The 27,158-nt window shown below is 40.7% G+C and overlaps 1 protein-coding gene across 1 annotated transcript; it reads left to right on the forward strand.

The window, feature by feature from the left end:
• Positions 1-741: 741 nt before the first annotated feature.
• Positions 742-26,915, forward strand: CFAP36 (cilia and flagella associated protein 36). The gene is made up of 10 exons (XM_003262399.3): positions 742-1,063; positions 3,255-3,319; positions 4,852-4,953; positions 10,329-10,443; positions 15,339-15,426; positions 17,174-17,225; positions 19,006-19,108; positions 25,800-25,936; positions 26,084-26,233; positions 26,742-26,915. The coding sequence occupies exons 1-10, from the start codon at positions 949-951 to the stop codon at positions 26,844-26,846; spliced, it is 1,032 nt and encodes a 343-aa protein (XP_003262447.2). The 5' UTR covers positions 742-948; the 3' UTR covers positions 26,847-26,915.
• The last annotated feature ends 243 nt before the right edge of the window (positions 26,916-27,158 follow it).

A 27,158-nucleotide genomic window follows, 5' to 3' on the forward strand; every position in this document is an offset into this window, starting at 1 on the left:
TCTAGTTATCTTTATCCAAGCCTAAGAGGTTAAAGACCCGCCTGAAGATACAGATGCAAACTGACTGTAAGACAATCAGCAAGTCTCACACAGCTCGGCTTTGTATTTTCAGACAACCCTTTAATTACAAACGCCTCTGGGCCAATGGTCTGAAAATGGTTGTGATTGAGGTGCTGGGGATACAATGATGAACTGCAGCCGCAGAAGCCCTGTCAGGTGGAGACCCGGTTACCTCAGACCCTCACTGAGCCTTTTCTTTTTTCTTTTCTTTCTTTCTTCTTTCTTTCACTGAGCCTTTTCTTTTTGCTTTTTCTACAGTGGCTCACTGCAACCTCGCCTTCCCGGGTTCAAGCGATTCTCTTGCCTCAGCCTCCCGAGTAGCTGGGATTACAGGCGGCGCCACCACGCCAGGCTAATTTTCCTATTTTTGCTAGAGACGAGGTTTCACCATGTTGGCCAAGCTGGTCTCGACCTCCTGACCTCAGGTGATCCGCAAGCCTCGGCCTCCCAAACTGCTGGGATTACAGGCGTGAGCCACCGCGCCCGGCTACTGCGCGTTTTCTAAACCTTGACTCCAACGCACGTATCAGAAGAGAGAGCGCAGATAATCTGTTTATGACTTCCAGCCAATGGCTACACTTCTTTTCTCAGCCCTCGTCCACTGTTCTTTTTTAACCAATCAGAAACGTTTTTCAAACCTTTGCCCTCCCCGCTAAGTGCGCAGGCTCCTGGAAAGTTGTCTTTACTTCCGGGCCGCGGTCTAGGGCGGCTACGTGTGTTGCCATGGCGACCATTTTGCGTTAACTGGTTGGTAGCTTCTATCCTGGGGGCTGAGCGACTGCGGGCCAGCTCTTCCCCTACTCCCTCTCGGCTCCTTGTGGCCCAAAGGCCTAACCGGGGTCCGGCGGTCTGGCCTAGGGATCTTCCCCGTTGCCCCTTTGGGGCGGGATGGCTGCGAAAGAAGAGGACGAGGTGGAGTGGATGGTGGAGAGCATCGCGGGGTTCCTGCGAGGCCCAGACTGGTCCATCCCCATCTTGGACTTTGTGGAACAGAAATGTGAAGGTAAAAACCAGAGCCCGAACCGACAATCCTTTTCTCCTCTCTGACACCAGCGGCGGGCAGGGGGTTGGTAACCACAAGTCATCTCTCGTCTCCCCCAACCCCTGTCTCCACCTCTGTCGCAAGGTCTCGTTCCCCTCACCTCCTTCTCCACTCGCGTCGTCAGGTTTAGAGCTGGTTATACGGGAGGAATTCCTTTCACCCTGCCGATGTGTTCCTTCGCAGACCTGAAAATGAGGACCGAGACTCCCCTTCTCTGGGGCCCAATCGCACGTCCGAAGAACATTAGACTTGAATCGTAAATTCGGTCTCTCACCCTGTCCCGAACGTTTTTGCCCTCGGCAGGTGGACTGTTTGGCTGGGCTTCTTTAACAGCTTTCCCAGACTTGAGAGGAGAAGCGTCGGTTTACCTGAGTTCCTTATGATCCCTAGCATTTCGCCCGGTGTAGTCAGCTTAGGAAATGAGAAATGATTTCACTCCAAACCAACAGTTAACTGCAAAGGAGGGCATGTGGTAACTCCAGGAAGCCCAGAGCCGGTGATTTTGGTGGCCTGTATTCCCCTTGGTTAGCTCTCTACTCTTGGCTATATCAAAAATTGGCGAGATGGGGCCGGGAACCATTCTTGGAACAAATGAGGCGTATAGATATGGCATAATATTCCCTGTGAAGGACAGGCACCTCCGGGTTCTGAGCAGTTTTTCACGCTTGGAGTTCTGCATTCAGTTCGTGGAGACTATTTGCAGCCCATTCGCAGAAAAGGAACCAGAAACCACGTCATATAAATGAGTGCCCAAGCGTTATTGTGGTTGTGTAGTCGGGCAAGACTTTGAGGGTAGTAATATTCATCAATTATTTGAACATCTGTTTTGTGTTGTAAGGTTCAGTGGAACAGAGCTAGGGTCAGTTGGTACAAGCTACAGGGAAACAAATTTCAGTGAAGGAAGTGTTTCCTGACAGAATGTATCCAAGATGAGTTAGTCAGCCTCAGAAGGTAATGAGCTTCTCGGCGCCAGCAGTGTTTGAATGGATCTGATAGCGACTTAATAGGGTTAGAGGGATTCAGCTATTCAGCTATCAAATGGTCGGCTATCCTGGATGACCTTTTAAGACTTCTTTAAATTCCAAGATATCATGAATCTGGTATAGATGAAATTCAGTTTGACCACTGAATCTTTTCATTACATTTTCATTGCTATAATCAAAATTCAAATCGTAGTTATTAAAGTGTTGTTTTTACAGGTAATTTTTTAAATAATGTTCAAAAACAAAGTAACTTGTATTTGTACTCCTTTTTTTTTTTTTTTTTTGGGAGACAGAGTGTCGCTCGGTTGCCCAGGCTGGAGTGCAGTGGCGTGATCTTGGCTCACTGCATTGTTTTATACATATGATCATTCAGTAAACACTTGTTTTGATTTTATTTAACTTCCTTATTTATCTGTGGTAACAAAAATGGCCTGGTCACTTTCAGTAACATTTACATCAGCAAAATTCCAGTACAATAAAATAATATGGAACCTACTGTAAAAGGATTTAACCATTAACAATAATATTCCATTAAAAGTTATGGAGAAATTATTGCCTCATATTGATTGAAATGTGTTTTTGTCTTAACATGAGGTAGTATTCATTTTAAATATTTTCTCAAGTAGGCAAAAAAGCTTGTTTACAATTAATAGTGTATATATATGTGTGTGTGTGGGTGTGTGTGTGTGTATTTTTTTTTCTTTTTTTTTTTTTTGAGATGGAGTCTCACTCTGTGGCCCAGGCTGGAGTGCAGTGGAGCAATCTCAGCTCACTGCAACCTCCGCCTCCTGGGTTCAAGAAATTCTCTTGCCTCAGCCTCCCGAGTAGCTGGGTCTACAGGCACACGCAACCACGTCTGGCTAATTTTTGTATTTTTAGTAGAGACAGGATTTCACCACGTTGGCCAGGCTGGTCTCGAACTCCTGATCTTAGGTGATCCGCCCACCTTGGCCTCCGAAAGTGCTGGGATTACAGGCATGAGCCACAGTGCCCGGCCAATAGTATATATTTTTAGATATATTCATTTATATATTTTTTAAAGGTAAACCCTAAGAATTCAAAGCTGAAGAGCTAGGTTGACAGTTCTATTTGGAAGGAGTAGATTTTTAAATTTGCATTAATAAAATGATTTCGTTTTTACACTATGTAATATCTTCTTTTAAATTTAGTTTTTGATGATGAAGAAGAAAGCAAATTGACCTATACAGAGATTCATCAGGAATACAAAGAACTAGTGAGTATTTTTTTCACTGATTTTTAAAGGTAATTAGGCTAATACTACTTATAGCTTTTCTAAATGAAGAAAAATATTTTTACATTAAAAATCCTTAATTTTACAAAAATCCAGTCTACCTTAACAATAGTGCCAGTTATATCTGTCTCTACAGGTGCTCTGAGTATCTCATTTGGATGACTTATCTCCTCTACTCTAAGGAATGGTTTTACAACCCTTTATTGGTTCTTGCATGTATTCTTTATATCTTATTCTTATTTTGTTGATGCATCCAGGACATATTAATTATTCACTTAGTCATGGTTGTCATGTGATTTTTTTTATTTTTGAGACAGGGTCTTGCTCTGTCACCCAGGCTGGAGTGCAGTGGCACTATCACAGCTCATTGCAGACTCAACCTCCCCAGGCTCAAGTGATCTTCCCATCTCAGCCACCTGAGTAGCTGGGACTACAGGTGTGCACCACCATGCCCTGCTAATTTTTTTGTATTTTGTAGAGATGGGGTTTCTCTGTGTTTCCCAGGCTGGTGTCAAACTCCAGAGCTCAAGCGATCCACCTGCCTGGGCCTCCCAAAGCGTTGGGATTACAGGCATGAGCCACTGCCCAGCCTGTCTTGTGATTTTAAAAAATGCCTCTGGCAGTGGGGCGCAGTGGCTCACACCTGTAATTCCAGCACTTTGGAGGCCAAGGCAGGTGGATTGCTTGAGCCAAGGAGTTCGAGACCAGCCTGGGCAACATGGTGAAACTCCATCTTTATAAAAATTACAAAAATTAGTCAGTCATGATGGCATGCGCCTGTAGTCCCAGCTGCTTTGGAGGCTGAAGTGGGAGGATGATCTCTTGAGCCCAGAAAGTCAAGGCTGCAGTGAGCCATTACTCTGCCACTGTACTCCAGTCTGGACAACAGAGTAAGACCCTGTCTCAAAAAAAAAAAAAAAAAGGCCAGGCATGGTGGCCCATGCCTGTAATCCCAGCACTTTGGGAGGCCAGGGCGGGCAGACCACCTGAGGTCAGGAATTCGAGACCAACCTGGCCAACATGGTGAAACGCCATCTCTACTAAAAAAAAAAAAAATTAGTCGGGCATTGTGGCAGGTGCCTGTAGTCACAGCTACTCAGGAGGGTGAGGCAGGAGAATTGCTTGAGCCTGGGAGGCAGAGGTTGCAGTGAGCCGAGATCGCACCACTGCACTCCGGCCTGGGTGACAGAGTGAGACTCCATCTCAAAAAAGAAAGAAAAGAAAAGAAGAAAAAAATATGCCTCTGGGTAGCAGAAGAGTTGTGCCATACTGAACTTCATAATCCTGACTTCAACTATTTCTATTAGAAGAAATACAATTTCATGTGATTTTCAGCAAAAATATTAACTTTTAATTTGTGTTTTGTTGAAAGACAATGTCACTGTCATGTAATATTATGTAGATTAATATTTGCAAAAAATTTGATGATACTTTTCTAAACTCAATACTTAATATGCAAACTGTCATGTAGAATTTTTCTATGTAATTATAAAAGTTAAACTTTGTTTTTTTAGGTTGAAAAGCTGTTAGAAGGTTACCTCAAAGAAATTGGAATTAATGAAGATCAATTTCAAGAAGCATGCACTTCTCCTCTTGCAAAGACCCATATATCACAGGTTTTTGCTTTGTGTTATTCTGCTAACATACAGTTTTAACAAATGCCCAGGGTTTCACTTAAATTTGAATGTTTGATTGACAAAGTGTAATATTTTAGACATTGTGAGAGGTAGAAAGGTAATTCATCCCATATGAGTTCTTTTTGAGAGCAACCCTGAAAAATGATAATTTGAGGCATTAATGAACTGATGCAACTCAAAGTGACCTTTCTAAACTCAGAACTAGAATAAGATCACAGGGTTTATACAAACTACTGTTTTATTTACATAGATCTCCAATAATTCTGCAGTTGCTCCTTTTATAATTTTAGCAGATCCACAGTCAGTAGTTCCTGCAGCTTCCTTCTCTTGGAACTACTTGTATTATCTTACTGGTTGTGTAGTGCTAGGCTGAAGTAGTAATACATATGTTTATAAACTAATGTTTGTTTTTGTTGTTTTTTTTGATATGGGGTCTCACTCTGTTGCTCAGGCTGGAGTGTAGTGGTGTGATTGCAGCTCATTATAGGCTCAACCTCCCTGGGCTCAGGTAATCCTCCTACCTCAACCTTCCTAGTAGCTGGGACTACAGGTGCCGCACCAGCACACCTGGCTAATTTTTTTTTTTTTTTGGTAGAGACAGGGTCTTGCTGTGTTGCCCAGGCTGGTCTTGAATGCTGGGCTCAAGGGATTTGCCCATCTTGGCCTCCCAAAGTGCTGGGATTACAGGCATGAGCCACCACGCCCAGCCTATAAACTAATGTTTATTGAGGGCTTGTGCTAATTGATATTTTGGGCACTTGACATGTTTTATCTCATTTAATCTTCCTGACACCTCTTAAGAAACTGCTACTATATAACTTCCATTTAGAAATGAGGAAACCAGGCCAGGTGTGGTGGTTCATGCCTGTAATCCCAGTACTTTGGGAGGCCAAGGTGGGCAGATCACCTGAGGTCGGGAGTTCGAGACCAGCCTGACCAACATGGAGAAACCCCGTCTCTACTAAAAATACAAAATTAGCTGGGCATGGTGGCACATGCCTGTAATCCCAGTTACTCGGGAGGCTGAGGCAGGAGAATCGCTTGAACCCGGGAGGCAGAGGTTGTGGTGAGCCAAGATCGTGCCATTGCACTCCAGCCTGGGCAACAAGAACAAAACTGTCTTAAAAAAAAAAAAAAAAAAAAAAAAAAAAGAAATGAGGAAACCAAAGCACAGAGATATTAAGCAAATAGTCCAAAGTCCACAGCTAAATAAGTAGTAGAGCCAGTATCCCCAGCCCAGGCAAGCCAACTGAGTGCCCTTGTTCAGAGGGTGAGGATTGGGATATGTTGCTACTACCCAAGTAGCCTTTTGCTCAAAAACTGAAGGCCAGGAAGTGGCTCATGCCTATAATCCCAGCACTTTGGGAGACCAAGACAGGAGGATTCCTTGAAGCCAGGGGTTCAAAACCAGCCTGGACAACATAGTGAGACCCCATCTTTAAAAAAAATATAAAAGTTAGCTTGTTGTAGGTTGTGGTGGTGTTCTCCCCAGAGTACCCCTACTCAGGAGGCTGAAGTAGGAGCATCACTTGAGCCTAGGAGGCTGAAGCTGCAGTAAGACAAGATCATGCCACTGTACTCCAGCCTGGGCAACAGGTTAAGACCCAACTCCAAAAAACAAAACACTGGCTTTGGCATCTCATCTTCTACTAAATAAACTGTAATTTCTTAGCAAGATATGGTAAGAATTGTTTAAGATGAGACTCCAGATTGTATTTTTAGCCATGATCCCTTGCTATAGTTCTCCAATATATTACGTTCTACTGCCATTCCAGGTAACTTGCTCTTTTTTTTTTTTCTTTTGAGACGGAGTTTCGCTCTTGTTGCTCAGGCTGGAGTGCAATGGCGCAATCTTGGCTCACTGCAACCTCTGCCTCCTAGGTTCAAGTGATTCTCCTGCCTCAGCCTCCCAAGTAGCTGGGATTACAGGCTCCCACCACCATGCCCGGCTAATTTTTTGTATTTTTAGTAGAGGCAGAGTTTCACTATGTTGGCCAAGCTGGTCTCGAACTCCTGACCTCAGGCGATCCACCCGCCTTGGCCTCCCAAAGTGCTGGGATTACAGGCGTGAGCCACCACGCCCTGCCGCCACTTGCTCTTATAAGCATCTGTACACCTACCTTTGCTCATGCTGTCCCTTAACCTGGAATGTATGGTCCCCTCCCTAGACCACTCCATCATTCCTTTCATAATATGGAGAAATCCTCATTATCAGGGCCTGGTTGAAATGCTACTTGTTATAGCAGCTTTGCTGCTTATTCTAAAGTCAGACCAGAATTCATTCTACTTAACTAGGCCAATTTTAAATTGATATTTTTGTTACTCTGCCTTGAATTATAGTTTCCTACAAGTCTATTGGCCCTACTAAATTGTAAGTCCTTTGAGCTGTGTTTAGTATCTTTGCATTCCCTGCTGGTAGAACAGAGATGAAAACTTAGTTGCTAGTACATAGTTCTCAATAAATGTTTATTAATTTAAATTATCTCATTATGATGGCCTAGAAGAGGTTGCCTTGACTACTTTTTAATCCAGCACTTCCTCTTTTGCACAACTTTTCATTTGATGATCACCTTTACTTCTAGGAATAGAAAATCTTTTTTTGTTTGTTTGTTTTTGTTTTTGTTTTTGAGACAGGGTCTTTCTCTGCCACGCTGGCTGGACTGCAGTCATGCAGTCATAGTTCTATGCAACCTCTAACTCCTAGGTTCAAGTGAATCTCCTGCCTCAGCCTCCTAAGTAGCTAGGACTATAGGTGTGCATCATTATGCCTGGCTAATTTTTCAGTTGTTTTGTAGAGAGGGGGTCATGCTGTGTTGTCCAGGCTGGTCTTGAGCTCCTGGCATCAAGCAATCCTCCTGCCTCAGCCTCCCAAAGCTCTGGGGTTACAGGTATGAGTCACTATATTTTGGCTGGGTGTGATAGCTCATACCTGTAATCCCAGTGCTTTGGGAGGCTGAGGCAGGAGGATTACTTTAGGCCAGGGGCTCAATACCAGCCTAGGCCACAGTGCAAGACCCCATCTCTACAAAAAAATAAAAATACAAGAATTAGCTGGGCATGGTGACACACTGCTGTATTCCTAGCTACTTGCGAAGCTGAAGTGGGAGGATTGCTTGAGCCCAAGAATTTGAGGCTGCAGTGAGCTATGACTGTACCACTGTACTCCAGCCTGGGCTGCAGAGTGAGACCCTGTCTCTAAAATAATAATAATAATAAAATAATTTAAATGTTATTGGTATGCCCACATTAATGTGAAAAAATCTGGCAATTTCCAAGAAGACGTAACAATCTTTAATGTGTATGCACCTAATAACAAAGCAACAAAATGTGTGAGGCAGAAACGGAACTGCAAGGAGAAATAGATGAATACATGATTATAGTTGGAGACTTCAACACCCTGTATCAGTATTGGACAGATCCAGTAGTTAGAAAATCAGTAAAGACATAGTTTAACTAAATAGCACCTTCAGGCCAGACACGGTGGCTCATGCCTGTAATCCCAGAACTTTGGGAGGCCGAGATGGGTGGATCACTTGAGGTCAGGAGTTTGAGACCAGCCTGGCCAACATGGTGAAACCCCATTTCTACTAAAAATACAAAAATTAGCCGGGTGTGTTAGCGGGCACCTGTAATCCCAGCTACTCAGGAGGCTGAGGCAGGAGAATCGCTTGAAACTGGGAGGTGGAGGTTGCAGTTAGCCAAGATTGCACCACTGTACTCCAGCCTGGGCGACAGAGCAAGACTCCATTTCAAAATAACTAACTAACTAACTAACTAAATAAATAAATAAACGAACAGCACCTTCAGTCAACTGAATTTAATTGACATACACCACTTCATCCAATAATCAAAAATACACATTCTTCTCAAGATCACACAGAATGTTCATCAAGACAGACTACATTATGGGCCATAAAGCATACCTTAACAAATTTAAAAGAAGAGGGATCATACAGTGTCTGCTCTTAGACCACAACATAATTAAACTGGAAATAAATAACAAAAGATAATTGGAAAAAAACAAAATACTTGGAGATCAAACAACACACGCTAAAAAACACATGGGCCAGGCATGGTGGCTCACGCCTATAATTCCAGCACTTTGGGAGGCCAAGGTGGGCAGATTGCTTGAGCTCGGGAGTTTGAGACAAGCCTGGGTAACACAGTGAAACTCCATCTCTACAAAATACAAAAAAATTAGCAGGGCATTGTGGTACACACCTTCCACCATGTTGGCCAGGCTGGTCTCAAACTGCTGACCTCAGGTAATCTGCCCACCTCAGCCTCCCAAAGTGCTAGGATTACAGGCATGAGCCACTGCGCCTGGCCACAATTTTTGTTTTATAGAATTATAAGGAATGATATAATTATACTATATATAAAATATGTAATCATAGACTAATCATAAACTATTATATTTTATAGAATTATAAACAAATACCCTTCTTTATTCCTGATCATCTTTCTTGTTCTGAGGTCTACTTTATCTGAAATTAAATTAAGCTACTCCAGCTTTCTTTTTTTTTTTTTTTTTTTTTGAGACGGAGTCTCGCTCTGTCGCCCAGGCTGGAGTGCAGTGGCGCAATCTCGGCTCACTGCAAGCTCCACCTCCCAGGTTCACACCATTCTCCTGCCTCAGCCTCTCCAAGTAGCTGGGACTACAGGCACCCGCCACCACGCCTGGCTAATTTTTTGTATTCTTTAGTAGAGACGGGGTTTCACCGTGGTCTCGATCTCTTGACCTCGTGATCTGCCCGCCTCAGCCTCCCAAAGTGCTGGGATTACAAGTGTGAGCCACCGTGCCCGGCCTTCTTTTTTTTTTTAAACAACTTTATTGAGATATAATTTGCATATCACAATATTGATCCTTTTGAAAACTTTTTTTTTTTGAGACGGAGTCTTGCTGTGTCACCCAGGCTAGAGTGCAGAGGTGCGATCTTGGCTCACTGCAACCTCTGTCTCCTGGTTCAAATGATTCTCCGGTCTCAGCCTCCTGAGTAGCTGGGACTACAGGTATGCACCACCCCACCTGGCTAATTTGTTTATTTTTTTTAGTAGAGATGGGGTTTCACCATGTTGGCAGGCTAATCTCGAACTCCTGACCTCAAGTGTTCTGCCTGCCTCAGTCGCCCAAAGTGTTGGGTTTACAGGTGTGAGCCACCGTGCCCGGCTGAGAACCCTGTTTTAAAGGCTATTAAAATAAATTTTTAAATTGTCCTTTTGGGACATCTAATCATAAATAACAATGTAGCATTCTTGAGTTAATCTACTGTTTTGCAGTAGAAATGGTTTGAATGTGTGGGTAATAGTTTTAAAACTTGAATCTTCATTTCACTTGAGACTTCTTTCCACAGGCCATTTTGCAACCTGTGTTGGCAGCAGAAGATTTTACTATCTTTAAAGCAATGATGGTCCAGAAAAACATTGAAATGCAGCTGCAAGCCATTCGAATAATTCAAGAGAGAAATGGTAAAATGTTGAAGTTAGAAATCTAAGTACTAAATGCATTTTTTTTTTAGTTTCGACTATTCTAATTCTAATATGGTCTTAAATGTAGCTGTCTTGTGTATATTTATTTCAAGTTTGAAAGACTTCAGCTGACTTGAGATTTAAGAGTATATGGCTGGGTGCAGTGGCTCACGCCTGTAATCCCAGCACTTTGGGAGGCTGAGGCGGGCAGACCACAATGTCAGGAGATCGAGACCATCCTACTAACACAGTGAAACCCGTCTCTACTAAAAATACAAAAAATTTAGCTGGGTGTGGTGGCGGGCACCTATAATCCCAGCTACTCAGGAGGCTGAGGCAGGAGAATGGCGTGAACCCAGGAGGTGGAGCTTGCAGTGAGCCAAGATCGTGCCACTGCACTCCAGCCTGGGTGACAGAGTGAGGCCCTGTCTCAAAAAAAAAAAAAAGAGTATAAACTTCCTGATTTGTATCTGACATCTCAAAAAAAGGAGACCAGAATTCAATGATACTTTGGATTTCACAGAGTTCAATTTTCTGCCCAGCCATTATGTTTATGAAGTTGAGTATTTTTGAATGGTCATAGTTGTAGTTACTGTTGAGAGGTGTCCATCCTTTTTCTGGCTTATGATTGTTAGGACCTTTGTAGGAAGCAGTTGTTCTTTTTTTTTTTCTTTGAGACAGAGTCTCACTCTGTTGCTCAGGCTGGAGTGCAGTGGCGTGATCTCGGCTCACTGCATGCTCCACCTCGCAGGTTTACACCATTCTCCTGCCTCAGCCTCCCGAGTAGCTGGGACTACAGGCACCCGCCACCACTCCTGGCTAATTTTTTGTATTTTTAGTAGAGATGGGGTTTCACCATGTTAACCAGGATGGTCTCGATCTCCTGACCTCATGATCCGCCTGCCTTGGCCTTCCAAAGTGGCCGGAAGCAGTGGTTCTTAAGCTTTAGCAAGCATTGGAAATGGTTGGAGGGCTTGCTGAAGCACATATGGCTGCCTACCAGTTCCTGATTTAATAGGTCTGGGGTACCGATAATTTGCATTTTTAACATTGATATGGTTTGGCTGTGTCCCCACCCAAATCTCATCTTGAATTCCCACGTGTTGTGGGAGGGACCCAGTGGGAGGTAATTGAATTTTGGGGGGCAGGTCTTCCCCATGCTGTTCTTGTGATAGTGAATAAGTCTCATGAGATCTGATGGTTTTGGGAAATGGGAGTTTTCCTGCACAAGCTCTCTCTTTGCCTGCTGCCATCGATGTAAAACGTGATTGCTCCTCTTTGTCTTCCGCCATGATGGTGAGGCTTCCCCAGCCATGTGGAAATGTAAGTCCGATTAAACCTCTTTCCTGTGTAAATTGCCCAGTCTCGGGTATGTCTTTATCGGCAGCATGAAAATTGACTAAAACAAGTTCCCAGGTGATGCTGAAGCTGCTAGTCCTGGGACCACACCAACACCCACTGTTCTAGGGCACTGGGCAGAGACAGATAAGCTTGTACCAGCATCATGTGGAAGAGAAAATGGAACTCAAAGCCCTATTAACCCTCGTTGGTTTTATCTTTCCCCTGATTCTGTGCTTAAGTTCACTTTCTCTCTAGCTCTTCCTGCTCTTGTTCCCTTCTTGTGTACCTGAACTACATTTAACATCCTGACTCAAAACAGCCGAGTTCTAACCATGCTACTTGTTATTGTACCATCTCCTTTCTAACCCAGATTATCATCTCTGTTTCAAATTTCTTGCTGTGGTAACCTCACCTTAATTTCTATGTCTTCGTTAGCTCAATAGATTGCCATGATATTTTCTTACCATGGCCCATAACCTCTTTAATGGTTTGGCAGCAGGACCTTTCCTTTGATTGTTTCTTAAAGATATAAGATCTACATACAGTTCAGTTGTATGGTTGGCTCTTAAGGGCCTGGAACATGCAACAATAGGGCTTCTGTTGTTGCATGGCATACATGAGAATTTTGCATGGCCCTTATTGGGGAGTTTCCTCCTCATTTGACTGATGTGAGTAGAGACTCTTAGAGCCATCCACCATCATAATCATCTACTAGAATCCCAAGATGCTTTCCCCAGCAGCTAATAGTGCTGTTGTCTGTGGGTAGGGGGAGAACACCACCCTAACCCTGAAGAATGCATGACACAGTGCTATTACTTTGATGTGAATAAGTCTGGAAAATAGTCTTTTTCTACTGTGGTTTGCTCTATAAAATCCTTTCATCTGAGTTTTCCTGAAAACTATGCTTTATTCTGACTTATGGGTTAGAGAATTTTAATAAGTATGTTAGTAAACAATTTTTTTTAGGGGATCAGGAAAAGAAATAGTGAACTTGACAATGGCATTCTTTAGTTTTCAGTTTGGAATTTAATTGGAAACTCATTTAGATTTTAATAAAAACGGAATAAATACATATCTTGTATCATGTGGATGCCTTAGGCTGTCAGTAACAGAACACTCCAGTGAAGAAAAGATCTCCCAGAACAAGAAGTCCAGAGGAAGGGAGAGAAGGAAGACAGGTTCGGGGTTGGTTAATTTAGTGGCTCAGTGATCAATCAAGGACCCCGACACTTTGCATCTTTATACTCTGCCATTCTCAGGATCTTCTCTCATGATTGTACTCTGGCTGCATTAAATGCAGACTCAACAATGTCTTATGAAGAAATGGAATATTTCCTCCTGTACATCTCTTTTTGTTAGCAAGACAACAATTTCATGGAAACCCTCCAGTTTTTCCCTCAAGTCCTATTGATTAGGATTGGGGTCACTTGCCTTTCTTAAACCATCTGGCAAGGGGAATGAGACCATTATGATTGGCTTGAACCAATTAGGAATCACTCTCCTGGGATTGGGGAGGGCCCTGCCTCTAAGTAGTTAGCTGCCTGATGATTCTGCAAAAGCTGGCTTCTATTAGCAAGGAGGAGGAGGGGAATGATGTAGAATAATGACTATTGTCAGGCCACAGCATGGGGCATTTTACTTACATTTAAACATAAGCTAATACTTAGTTTCTGCTACAGAATTTCTAATACATGTACTTAAGAGTTTTGCTGGCTGGGCACTGTGGCTCATGCCTATGGTCCTGGTGCTTTCAGAGGCTGAGGCAGGAGGATCGCTTAAGCCCAGAAGTTTGAGGCTGCAGTGAGCTATGATAGCACCACTGCATGCCAGCCTGGGCAACAGAGCAAGACCCTGTCTCAAAATTAAAAAAAAAAAAAAAAAAAAAAGAAAAAGAAAAGAAAGAATGTTGCCTGACTAAGATCCAGGGGTGAATACCTTAGATTAATGTTGATTATACTCAAAACTGCAGACTATTTGAAAATAGTTCTTAATGATGAGAAAAATTCAAAGGCTCTCTGGATTCTTTTTTATCTTTTTGGTATCTTATTAAAGAATTTAGAGAAATTGCAAATGAGAGTATTATTTTGATGGTTTTTAAGTACTTCATAGTGTTGTGTTATTCTTAGTACTTTCAGTTTTCCTCAGAAAGATTATTAGGAGAATAATAATTTTATATCTTTTGACTGAGCAAAAATGCACTTAAGATTAATGGATTAGTTAGATGTCAGTCTTCTGGTTGTGATACTGTACTACTATAGTTTTGTAAGATGTTACCACTGGGGAAAACTGGGTAAAGAGTATATAGCAGCTTTCTACATTATTTCTTACAATTGCACTTACCTCAAAATAAAACATTTAATTTAAAAAAATGTATTTAAACATCAGGAGGATTAGAGTAATAAAGCTACTTAAGAGTGGATCCAAAATCGTACAGTCATATGTGGATAAAGAAATGGAAGGCAAAAATTAAGAAGCATTCTGCTAATGTTGTGGAATGTAATAATTATAGATGCAAACAGAACAATTATTACCAGTCCACCTGCTTCACAGGAAGATAAAAGTAGTAAAGTAAATTAAACCAATATTTTAAGTTACTTTTCATTTTCTTGGGCTGAAGTTGCTACTTCCCTGGTTTATAATTATTAGACCAACATCTGAATAGAAGCTTCAAGGGCAGAGATCGTTTTATTCATCTTTGTATCCCCCCAAAGTGCTTAGCACCATGGTTTTATTACACATAGTAAGCAGCGCCCTTTTCAATAGCATCTGTTATAATATAAATGAAGACTTTTAATGCTATTTCAGTTAGCAAAAATTATATTTTGTTTTATGACTCTTCTCATTTAAGGGACATCTTTGAGAGCAGTTTCATTATTAAGCCTAACTCAATGATTTCCCTAGTATATTCTTAGACACTATATGATTATGGAAGAGAAAAACATATTAACAAATTTTTGTTGCCATACATTGTTATTTTTAATTGCCAATAAAATAATTACTAAGAGATATTTGTAGTTAAAAGTGTGGGGTTTTTGGTGGGGCTTATTCTGTAAAATAGGAAAAGGCTTAAAAGATTTTAGTTAAAAATGGCCGGGAGTGGTGGCTCACGTCTGTAATCCCGGCACTTTGGTAGGCCGAGGGGGGCAGATGACTTGAGGTCAGGAGTTCAAGACTAGCCTGCCGACATGGTGAAACCCCATCTCTACTAAAAATTAGCTGGGTGTGGTGGTGGGCAGCTGTAATCCCAGCTACTCTGGAGGCTGAGGCAGAAGAATCACTTGAAGCTGGGAGGCAGAGGTTGCAATGAGCCCAGATCGTGCCACTGCACTCCAGCCTGCGCGACAGAAAGAGACTGTCTCAAAAACAAAACAAAACAAAACAAAACAAAAAAAAAATATGTATATAAAATAAAAGATGATAGTTAAAAAGATAATAGCTTAGGATGTTACAGTGATAGATCTGAAGGTAACTTGTATTTAAGGAACTAGAACAGTGAGAAATATATGTTTTTAATTGAGTTGATACTATTCCATGTGGTCTTTGGTTTTGAACAGGTGTATTACCTTACTGCTTAACCTATGGCTCTGATGTGGTCAGTGACCTTGAACACGAAGAGATGAAAATCCTGAGGGAAGTTCTTAGGTACCATTCTTTAATTGTTTTTTAAATGAATCATTATTAATATTATATGATCTGTACATATGCTTTTTGCCCAACAAATATGAACTAATAAAATTGCTAAATTCTCTACTGAAGACCATCAAAATGATTTATCATTTTATGACAGTGAATATATTTGTTAGTGACAGAAAAAGTTATTTTCAGGTAACTTATACCAGATCAGTCCAAATGAGAGGGTCTTTTTACACCCCCATCATAGGAATAGGAAAGTAGCCACCAATGGGAAAAAGTTGCAGTAGACCTAGCCTGATCTCTGGAGAGAGGTATAATGACTTGAGCTAAACAGCTTACTCCATGGCTTCTGGATCTCACTATGGAGGTGGCATATTCTAGGTGTCACATAGTAGGAGGCTGGGCATCCAGACTCCACAGATTGAATAACTGACTTGGTGATAGTAACCTTCAAGGGAGAGATGACAGTGAGAGGCGTCTATCCCAGATGAGTATCTTGCCCGTCTCCTTGTTTCCCCAGTTACGTGATTCTCAGCCAAATGCCTGGCAAGGAGTGTGTAGACCACTAAGGGGGTCCACACACAACTAAGAAATGTTAATGGACATTTCTTTTTCTTTTGGGCCTGTTGTGCCCTGACCTTTATGGGAATTTTGGAAGGAAGGGGCAGTAGTAGCTCCTAATTTTTAAATCTCCTGTGAGAATATATTAGGTTTAGGGCAAAAGGATGCCTATAATCACAGTGTCACTTGCAGACTGTGGCCTTGGCCTTTGGGGTCACTTCTTCTCCAACTATACCACCACACATGACCATCTTCTAGCATCCTACAGTTACCCCCACTTAGGTACTTTGTCCCACCGCCAAAGCAGAAGAGAGGATCAGAGGATGAGCCTGGTGGGAAACTATGGCAAGAGCTCCAGGATGCAGTGCTTAATTTCAGGGGGTTTGAGTGATTATGGAGAGGGTAGCATATATGCAGGTGAACTCAACCCTTTCTTGCCACATCCCTCTTTGGATGGCAGGGGCAAATGGGAGCCTGAGACAACACAGAATGCTTTGAGTTTACAGGTTTGAGAGGTAAGGGTGTTTGGTTCAGAGGACTGGTAAAGTTTTGATTTGGACTGGTTGTGTTGGTTGATTGGTGGCCTGAAAACTGGCCAGCACTGTATTTTTAGATTTTATTTTCCAAGAGCTTTTGAGGGGATATACTACTGTGTAAGTAATAGAGCTTAGTTATGAACATGTATAACAGTTGACCTTGGTTACTTTCCAAAAGCAGACTGTCTCAGTGAGCAGTTTACAAAAGTTGATGGGCTTTGGCACAGTGGTATCACAAGTGCTTGATGATAGCTCAGATGCCACCGGAACAATGACATTTTATCAAGAGGGGTGTAATGGCTCTTATCAAGAGGGATGTAATTGATCACTCTAAAGAGGGTGATTGAAGTCCTTATTAATAGGATTTGCCATTCAAATTTGGGTTCAGGATTTCAAATCTGTTGATCTTTATTCAGCTAGGGTTCATTCAGAGTTCTAGAAGAAATGGGTAGACCTGTATTTTATGTTACTAACTGTATTATGCTGTATGTCTTTCCCAATTGACTGTAAGCTACTTTAGACAAGGCTTGATTATCTTCCATCTTTGCGTCTAATGTGCCTTTTATTGTAAGCTTAGGTTAGCATGTTGCTTAGTTGAATATTTGTTCTTTGACCAAAAAAGGAAATTTCTCTTTTTACCTTATTTTGGTATATTTCAGAAAATCAAAAGAGGAATATGACCAGGAAGAAGAAAGGAACAGGAAAAAACAGGTGCCTACAGAACATATGACAGAAGTATTTTATTGCTGTTATCTCTTAATAAGTTTACACCTAGTTCTTACTATTAAAATTTATACTTATGTGGAACTACATAATTTTAAGTACAATGTAAATATCGACCAATAATATTAATATATCAATAATTCTATGTATGTCATGCATTACTGCTAGCCACCATATTATATGTTACTATATATACTTAACTGTATATATTACATACAAAGACCACACAGTACTAATTAATCTTACAGGACATGCATGTAAGCAAGAGTAGTCATTTTTTTTGGCAAGTTTAAGCATTTGTTTTTAACATTTTGTACTTTTTCCCCCTTCTTTATTTTTGTCCTGGTAACTCACAGAACAACATTTTCTTTTTTTTTTTTTTTTTTTTGAGATGGAGTCTCATTCTGTCACCCAGGCTGGAGTGCAGTGGTGTGATCTTGGCTCACTGCAACCTCCACCTCCGGGGTTCAAGCGATTCTCCTGCCTCAGCCTCCAGAGTAGCTGGGATTACAAGTATGCGCCATCACGCCTGGCTAATTTTTGTATTTTTAGTAGAGACAGGATTTTACCACGTTGGTTAGGCTGGTGTTAAACTCCTGACCTCGTGATCTGCCTGCCTTGGCCTCCCAAAGTGCTGGGATTACAGGCATGAGCCACCACGCCCAGCCAGAACAACCTTTTATACTTTTTTATTTTTTTTTTGGAGACAGTCTCACTCTGTCACCTGGGCTGGAGTGCAGTGGTGCAATCTCGGCTCACTGCAACCTCTGCCTCCCAGGTTCAAGTGATTGTCCTGCCTCAGCCTCCCAAGTAGGTGGGATTACAGGCGTGTACCACCACGCCCAGCTAATTTTTTGTATCTTCACTAGAGACAAGGTTTTACCATGTTGGCCAAGCTGCTCTTGAACTCCTGACCTCATGTGATCCACCTGCCTCAGCCTCCCAAAGTGCTGGGACTATAGGCGTGAGCCACTGTGCCTGGCCAACTTTTTATACTTCTTAATATAGAAAGTATATATATATACATATTTTTTTTTTTTTTTTTTTTTGAGACTGAGTCTTGTTGTATTCCCCAGGCTAGAGTGCAGTGGCGTGATCTTGGCTCACTGCAACCTCTGCCTCCCGGGCTCAAGTGATTCTCGTGCCTCAGCCTCCCGAGTAGCTGGGATTAAAGGTGCGTTCCACCACTCCTGGCTAATTTTTGTACTTTTAGTAGAGACAGGGTTTCACCATGTTGGCCAGGCCGGTCTCGAACTCCTGACCTCAGGTGATCTGCTGGCCTTGGCCTCCCAAAATGCTGGGATTACAGACATGAGCCACTGTGCCCGGCCAAAAGTATATACTTTCTTATAAGAGTGTATACTTTATACTTTCTTTTAAAGAGGCCAGATGTGGTGGCTCACTCCTGTAATCCCAGCACTTTGAGAGGCCGAGGTGGGTGGATCACTTGAGGCCAAGAATTCGAGACCAGCAACATGGCAAAACCCCATCTCTACTAAAAATACAACAATTAGCTGAGCGTGGTAGTGCACACCTGTAATCCCAGCTACTCAGGTGGCTCAGGCATGAGAATCGTTTAAATACAGGAGCTGGAGTTTGCAGTGAGCCAAGATCTCACTACTCCACTCCAGACTGGGTGATAGAGTGAGACTCTGTCTCAAAAGAAAAAAAGAAAACTATAATATCTTTGGATCCTTTAGGTAGTGAATTAGTTAAAATGAATCTAAACTGTGTGTTTTTTTAAAAACCGTATTATGGAATCCTGAAGTTATCAGAGGCTAAAACAGAAGAGCCCACAGTACATTCCAGTGAAGCTGCAATAATGAATAATTCCCAAGGGGATGCTGAACATTTTGCACACCCACCCTCAGGTAAGGTTGAGGTGTACTGAACTTTCTCTAATAATATGAATACATAAACACCATATAGTATGTGCCACTTTCACATACTTATTTCACTTCAAAAGCCCTGGGAGGGAGTACTGAATGTCTTTGGTATTTAATGTTCTTTGTGAATTTGGTTAAAGAGGTTGCAGACGAGATACTGACCTGAAAGAGAGCATAGAGTCCCCAAGTTTCCATGTAAAGCCTGGAACCCAGAGTAGAGAGCAAAACTCCTTGAGGGAGTAAGTAGCCTTTGTGCATGGCTGCAGCTTACAAGAGAGGTTGGTATTCTCTTCCATGCTTACAGTTGTATGGTATTTGTGAGTGAGAAGCTGAACTTGGAAAGATAATGTTAAATTTCTTTTCCAATGAATTAAGTACAGCTAGAAAATAAGAGGTAGCCATTTTGTCCAGATATTTGGTCAGAAATCATATCTTTGAAATCAAAATTGATGGGAATCCTTGTAGGAAATATTAGTGGATGAACTTTTCAACATGCGGCAAATCTATTCTCAATATGAACTGATTTTCTATATAAGAAAACAAGTAATTCTGAAACAGAAATTATGGTCATGAATTCAGTTCATTTTATTACGGACTCCTATGGTTTTAAATAAATGTCCTTTTCTCAATTAAAAAAATATACTCTGTGAGGTAGATATTATAATCCTTGTTTTTCTTTTATCTTTTTTTTTTTTTTTTTTTTTGAGTCAGAGTTTTGCTGTTGTTGCCCAGGCTAGAGTGCAATGGTGTGATCTCGGCTCACCACAACCTCCACTTCCCGGGTTCAAGTGATTCTCCTGCCTTAGCCCCCCGAGTAGCTGGGATTACAGGCAGGCACCACCATGCCCAGCTAATTTTATATTTTTAGTAGAGATGGGATTTCTACATGTTGGTCAGGCTGGTCTCGAACTCCCAACCTTAGGTGATCTGCTTGCCTTGGCCTCCCAAAGTGCTGGGATTACAGGCATGAGCCACTGTGCCTGGCTACTGTTATCTTTTTTAAAAAAATTATTTTTGTTGAGTCGGGTGTTGCTGTGTTGCCCAGGCTGGGTCTCAGACTCCTGGCCTCAAGTGATCCTCCTGCCTCAGCCTCCCAAAGCACTGGGATTATAGGCATGAGCCACTGTACCCATCCCTTCTTCTTTTTTTTTTTTTTTTTAAAGAAATTCAAGGAAGCTGAGCGACTTGTCCAAGATCACCAAACTCTTCAGTGGTGAAATTATGACTTACCTTGGTCTTCTGACACTAAATATATTCTTCTAAACCTTAGTTTAGAAGAACTTCTATAATTGAGATTAGTGTGATGTTTACCCATTACTTTTTTAATGTAAGTTGGAGAACAACTTTCTTTTTTTAATATGCCTAATTTAAACTGTTTTAGGTTCACAGTAAAATCGAGCAGAAGGTACAGAGATTTCCCCCGTATAGTCCCTGCCCTAGTACATGCCTAGCCTCTCCCATTATCAAGCCCCTCAAAAGTAGTACATTTGTTACGTTGGTGAACCTTCCTTGACACAACATTACCAACCAAAGAGCACAGTTTACATTAGGGTTCACCCTTGGTATTGTATATTCTGTGGATTTTGACAAATGTATGATGACATGCATTCACCATTATAGTATCATGTAGTACACAGTTTCACTGCCCTAAAAATTCTTTGTGCTCTGCCTATTCATCCTTCCCACCTCCTAAGCCATGGCAACCACTTTTCTTTTACTGTTTCCACAGTTTTGCCTTTTCTAGAATGTCATATAGTTGAAATCATACAGTAGTACGTAGCCTTTTCAGATTGGCTTCTTTCACTTAGTAATAATCCATTTAAGATTTCTCCATGTCTTGTCATGGCTTCGTAGCTCATTTCTTTTTAGTGCTGAATAATATTTCATTGTCTGGATTTGCCACAGTTTGTTTATTCATTTATCTGCTGAAGAAAATCTTGGTTGCTTCCAAGTTTTGACAATTACGAATAAAGCTGCTATAAACATCCATGTGCAGGTTTTTGTTTGGACATAGCTTTCACCAACTTTGGGTAAATACCAATGAGCATGATTGTTATATCTTACAGTAAGAGTATGTTTAGTTTTGTAAGAAAGTGCCAAACTGTCTTCCAAAGTGGCTATACCATTTTGCATTACCACAGCAGTGAATGAGCATTCTTGCCAGCATTTGGTGTTGTCAGTGTTCTGGATTTGGACTATTCTATTAGGTGTGTAGTGGTATCTCATTGTTGTTTTATTTGCATTTCCCTGATGACATGATGTGGAGCATCTTTTCATATGCTTGTTTGTCATCTATGTATCTTCTTTGGTGATGTGTCTGTTAAGGTCTTTGACCCATTGTATTTGGTGGGTTGTTTGTTTTCTTATTGTTAATTGGGTTCATTTTCTTATTGTTGATTTTAAGTGTTCTTTGTGTATTTTGAATAACAGTCCTTTATCAGATATGTCCTCTGAAAATATTTTCTTCTAGTCTGTGGCTTGTCTTCTCATCCTCTTGATACTGTCTTTTACATAGCAGAAATTTTAATGAAGTTCAGCTTATTAATTATGTCTTTCATAGGGTGTGCCTTTGGTGTTGTATCAAAAAAGTCATCACCATACCCAAGGTCACCCAGATTTCCCCTATGTTATCTTCTAGGATTTTTATAGTTTTACATTTTACATTTAGGTCTGTGATCTATTTTGAATTATTTTTTGTGAAGGGTGTAAAGTTTGTGTCTAGATTCCTATTTTTTCTTTCAGATGTCCAGTTTCCTTTCCTCATTGTATTGCCTTTGCTCCTTTGTCAAAGGTAAATTGATTATATTTATGTGAGTTTATTTCTGGGCTATTATGTTCCGTTGATCTATTTCTCCATTCTTTTGCAAATACCACACTGTCTTGATTACTGTAGTTTGAAGTCTTCAAGTTGGGTAGTGTCAGTCCTCCAATTTTGTTCTTCAATATTGTGTTGGCTATTCTGGGTGTTTTGCCTCTCCATATAAATGTTAGAATCTGTTTGTCAGTATCCACAAAATAACTTACTAAAATTTTGATTGATATTGTATTGAATCTGTAGATCATGTTGGGAAGAACTGACATCTTGACATTGAGTTTTCCTGTCCATAAACATGGAATAGGCCGGGTATGGTGGCTCATGCCTGTAATCCTAGCATTTTGGGAGGCCAAGGTGGGAAAACTGTTTGAGCTCAGGAGTTCAAAGCCAGCCTGGGCAATTTGGTGAAACCCTGTCTCTACAAAAAAAAAATACAAAAATTAGCCAGGCATGGTGGTGCACGCCTGTAGTCCCAGCTTCTAGGGAGGCTGAGGCAGGAGAATTGCTTGACCCCCAGGAGGTGGATGTTGCAGTGAGTTGAGATTGCATCATTGCACTCCAGCCTAGGTGACAGAGTGAGACCCTGTCTCAAAAAAAAATTAAAAAATTTAAAAAAGGCCAGGAGTAGTGGCTCACACCTGTAATCCCAGCGATTTGGGAGGCCGAGGTGGTGGATCACTTGAGGTCAGGAGTTTGAGACCAGCCTGGCCAACATGGTGAAACTCCATCTCTACAAAAAATACAAAAAATTAGCTGGGCCTCGTGGCAGTTTCCTGTAATGCTAGCTACTCGGGAGGCTGAGGCAGGAGAATCGCTTGAACCCGGGAGGAAGAGGTTGCAGTGAGCCAAGATCGTGCCATTGCACTCCAGCCTGGGCAACAAGAGTGAAACTTCATCTCAAAATAAAATAAAATAAAATAAAATAAAATAAAATAAAATAAAATAAAAACCATGGAATATTTCTCCCATTTATTTAGTTCTTTGATTTCTTTCATTAGAATTTTGTAGTTTTCCTCATATAGATCTTGTGCATATTTTGTTATATTTTATATCTAAGTATTTCATTTTTAGGGGCACTGTGCTAATGTAAATGGTATTTTTAATTTTAAATTCCATTTATTCATTATTGGTATAAAGGAAAGTGATAAACTGTTATTAATTTGTATCCTGTAACCTTGCTATATAATTATTAATTTCAGTTTTTCTGTCAATTCTTTTGTGTTTTCTACATAGATGATCATGTGTTCTGCAAATAAAGACATTTTTATTTATTCCTTCCCAATCAGTGTACCTTTTATTTCCTTTTCTTGTCCTAGTGGATTAGGTAGGACTTCTAATATGATGTTGAATCAGAAAGGTGAGAGGGGACATTTTTGCCTTGTTTCTTTTTTTTTTTTTGAGACGGAGTCTCGCTCTGTCACCTAGGCTGGAGTGCAGTGGCGCGATCTCGGCTCACTGCAAGCTCCGCCTCCCGGGTTCATGCCATTCTCCTGCCTCAGCCTCCTGAGTAGCTGGGACTACAGGCGCCCACCACCACGTCTGGCTAATTTTTTGTATTTTTAGTAGAGACGGGGTTTCACTGTGTTAGCCAGGATGGTCTCGATCTCCTGATCTCATGATCCGCCCGCCTTGGCCTCCCAAAGTGCTGGGATTACAGGCGTGAGCCACCGCACCCGGCCCGCCTTGTTTCTGATCTTAGTGAGAAACCTTCTAATTTCTCACCATTAAGTATTGTGTTAAGTTTTAGAGGTTTTTGTAGATACTCTTTATGAAGTTGAGGAAGTTCCTGTCTATTCCTAGTTTACTGAGAGCACCCATTAATTTTAAGGAGTTAGATTCTTATTTGACAAAACAACAGGAGTATATTGAACCAGAAGCAGATTTGTGAAGTTACCTTGCTTCTTTCTTTGTACCAAGTCAAACCATTTCTTTTTTATATATATGCTACAGATTGTAAGTAGAAATAGCCTCATTTTAATGATATATATGAAAGCTCCTGCTTTAGGTTTGTCTGTGCTCTAGTTTGCTGACCCAAATTAACTTTGTTTTATATACACCTAAGTACATATACTATTTAAATCTTGTGTCTAACATAAATTGAATAAATTTGCTTTGTCTGCTTTATCTAAGTGAAGCCATAGAAAACTTGATCTCAAACCACATATAATTCAGTTGTACACATTAATGGCACAGCACAAATGGTAGATAACTTCAAAAGTAATGATTTCAATTTTTAAAATTTTGTTTTCAAATGCACATATCTGATATTTCAGAGAATCACTTCATACAAAGTGATAGAAGCCCAGTATGAAGACCTGAGTTTGGAAGAATCATGAAGTTGTTTGAGCTCCTGTTTTGTCCTTTTGCCTGTCTTTCCCTCATTCCTGCTAGCAATGGATAGTATCTTTTCTCAGATTGATGCAGTTGCCAGAGATGAGATGATCTTTCTTTAGGTTTTCTGGCTTTCTGATCTTCCCTTCCTAGAAATTAGAGAGGCTAAGTATTTGGCTTCAAGTACTTTCCTTTCTAGGCCTGAGAATATACGTATGTTCATAATTAACAAACCCAAGGCGAGAACTGTCCAGAGAAAGATCATGAATGGAATATAAATGCTTATATGTATGGGTTTCCCCCTCCTCAGGAATTATTTGAACTGTCCCTTCTCCAGTTCTGTGAGTCCAGTGAGGGCTAAGCCTACCTCTGGCTAACGTCACTCTCAGTAACAACAGCGGTGTTTTACCTCTATCTTTATTTCTGTTAGTTATGTAGCTCCCTGTCTAGGTTGGTTTGGAGTGCTGGTTCCAGCTTATCTCTTCCATGGAGATTTCCCTTATTGTCCAAGGGTCTGGAGAGCTTTTCTTCCTTCAACCTCTCTGGCACTGTAGTCAGTCTGGCCACTGCTAGAGGAGTGGTCTGTTGTCAAGTTTCTTGCACAGACAAAATTCTGTTTTCTGTTTTAGTATGTATGCTGGCAAGGTATTTTTTTTTTTTTTTTTTTTAACTGGCAGGATCAACCAGGTGTGGCAAAAATTTTAATCATCTAGAGACATGTGTGCCATGTTTTCCCATCGTGCTTTTAGATCTTAGCGTCATTTTAATGTCTTTGCTTGTCTCAGTGTGCTTTCTTTCATAGCCCATGTATTTAAACTGAAAATGTTTTATCTTTTTAAAAACAAACAATCACCTTATAATAAAAAATGGCTCAGAGGAGCAATTAGAATGTTAACCCTCTCTCTTGGTTGGCACAGTCACCAAATGGCTGGAAAGTATTTAGTGCTCATGTTTATATGTGCTTCCAAGTTCTGCTTGCTTTAGAAATGTTTATATTTTCATGATGCACTGGCAGGCTTATAGTTATCTTCAATACATAATTATAAACCAAAATTATTGACATTACTGGCCTGCACTCTTGCAATACAAAAAATTATAGTTTTACATTAATTGTTCTGAAAATATAGAGTGACTTTTTACACGCAAGCAAAAGTTTGGAAACCAATTACATTGTAGTAAGGGATTAGTATACTGTTTATTTGGATTATGTGGCAATCTTGTATTATAGTGTATTTCTAATCTTTAGACAAGGATTTTACCTTTTTGTAGCTATAGTACTATACAAACAGCAGAAGCGTGGTACTTGTTGAGATGTAGGTGAGAAACTGTAGTTCCAGGCTCCTTAAGGATAGAGACATGTTTACTGTTCTTACCCAGTGGCTGGCACAGTATAGGCACTGAATATATGTTGACTGAATGACTATGAGGAAAAACAAGTATTATTAACATTAGCTCATTTTGGTAAACCTAGCCTAATACTTAATATTTCTCATAATATTCTAATTGGTCTTATTGTCTACTTATTGCCAGAAATTAAATTGCATTTTGCTAATCAGTCAATAGAACCTTTGGGAAGAAAAGTGGAAAGGTCTGAAACTTCCTCCCTCCCACAAAAAGGCCTGAAAATTCCTGGCTTAGAGCATGCGAGCATTGAAGGACCAATAGCAGTAAGTAAAAGACATCACTTTTAAGAACTATAAGCAAAATGACAAGGTACTGGGAAATGAAACTTCGAATTGAATCACTCATTGGGCATCTGTGCTACTTACTAAATGGACTTGAATTTAGATAGCTCCTTTTCTTACTTGACCCAGAATTTATCAGTACTTGGAACAGAAGAACTTCGGCAACGAGAAGACTATCTCAAGCAGAAGAGAGATAAGTTGATGTCCATGAGAAAGGATATGAGGACTAAACTGATACAAAATATGGAGCAGAAAGGAAAACCCACTGGGGAGGTAGAGGTATGGCTAGACTTAATATGTCAAGATTTATAAATCTGGTGGTGGAACTCTCAAAATCAGAATATGTGCAAGAAAGCCTCTAATAAATTTTGCTTGCAGACCCATTCATATTAATCACTTCCTAGTGCAGTAGCGGCTAAGTCTTTTCTAGGAAGTGAAATTGTTGTGATAAGGATTTTTTGAGGCAGAAAATAGCGGTATAATTATACATTTTTTTCTTATGCTGTTTCTTTACTTGCTCTTCTCTGAGTATGTCAGTGTCAGTGGTCTGTTTCACCTGAGCATTCTGAAATGTTTTATTATAGAGCAGCATCAGTACCCCAGCCACCACATCCAAGAGGGCTTCTCCAAAAAGAGACTTTACGAAGAAGAGATTTAGGAAACCTAGTCTATGTCTGTCTCTCCCTCCGCCCCACAAGAAAGTGCCCCTGATTTTTGTTCATTTGAGGCAGTATGTTGGGAATTTTAGACAAATGACCCTATTTCATATTTTTTCTTTTTTTTTCAGGAAATGACAGAGAAACCAGAAATGACAGCAGAGGAAAAGCAAACATTACTAAAGAGGAGATTGCTTGCAGAGAAACTCAAAGAAGAAGTTATTAATAAGAAGTAATAATTAAGAACAATTTAACAAAATGGAAGTTCAAATTGTCTTAAAAATAAATTTAGTCCTTACACTGAGCCTTTTGGTTTCGAACACTTTTGTAAATCCAAATATCTTATTTTAAACACTTTAGGTAAAGGACAGTAGGAAAGGCAGCTACTCATACTGATTCGTTTAATACAAATTCCTGATGTTTTCCCTTGGAAAGAGGGTATAGAAAGAAACTATTTGATAGTATGTTCATTCATTCAAACTCGGTTACCTACTGTTTGTTTGTGCCAGGCATTGTGCTAAGCACTAAGGATACAGGAGTCAACTAGA

Source organism: Nomascus leucogenys, chromosome 14, assembly GCF_006542625.1.
Source record: "Nomascus leucogenys isolate Asia chromosome 14, Asia_NLE_v1, whole genome shotgun sequence".
NCBI classification, from domain to species: Eukaryota; Metazoa; Chordata; class Mammalia; order Primates; family Hylobatidae; genus Nomascus; species Nomascus leucogenys.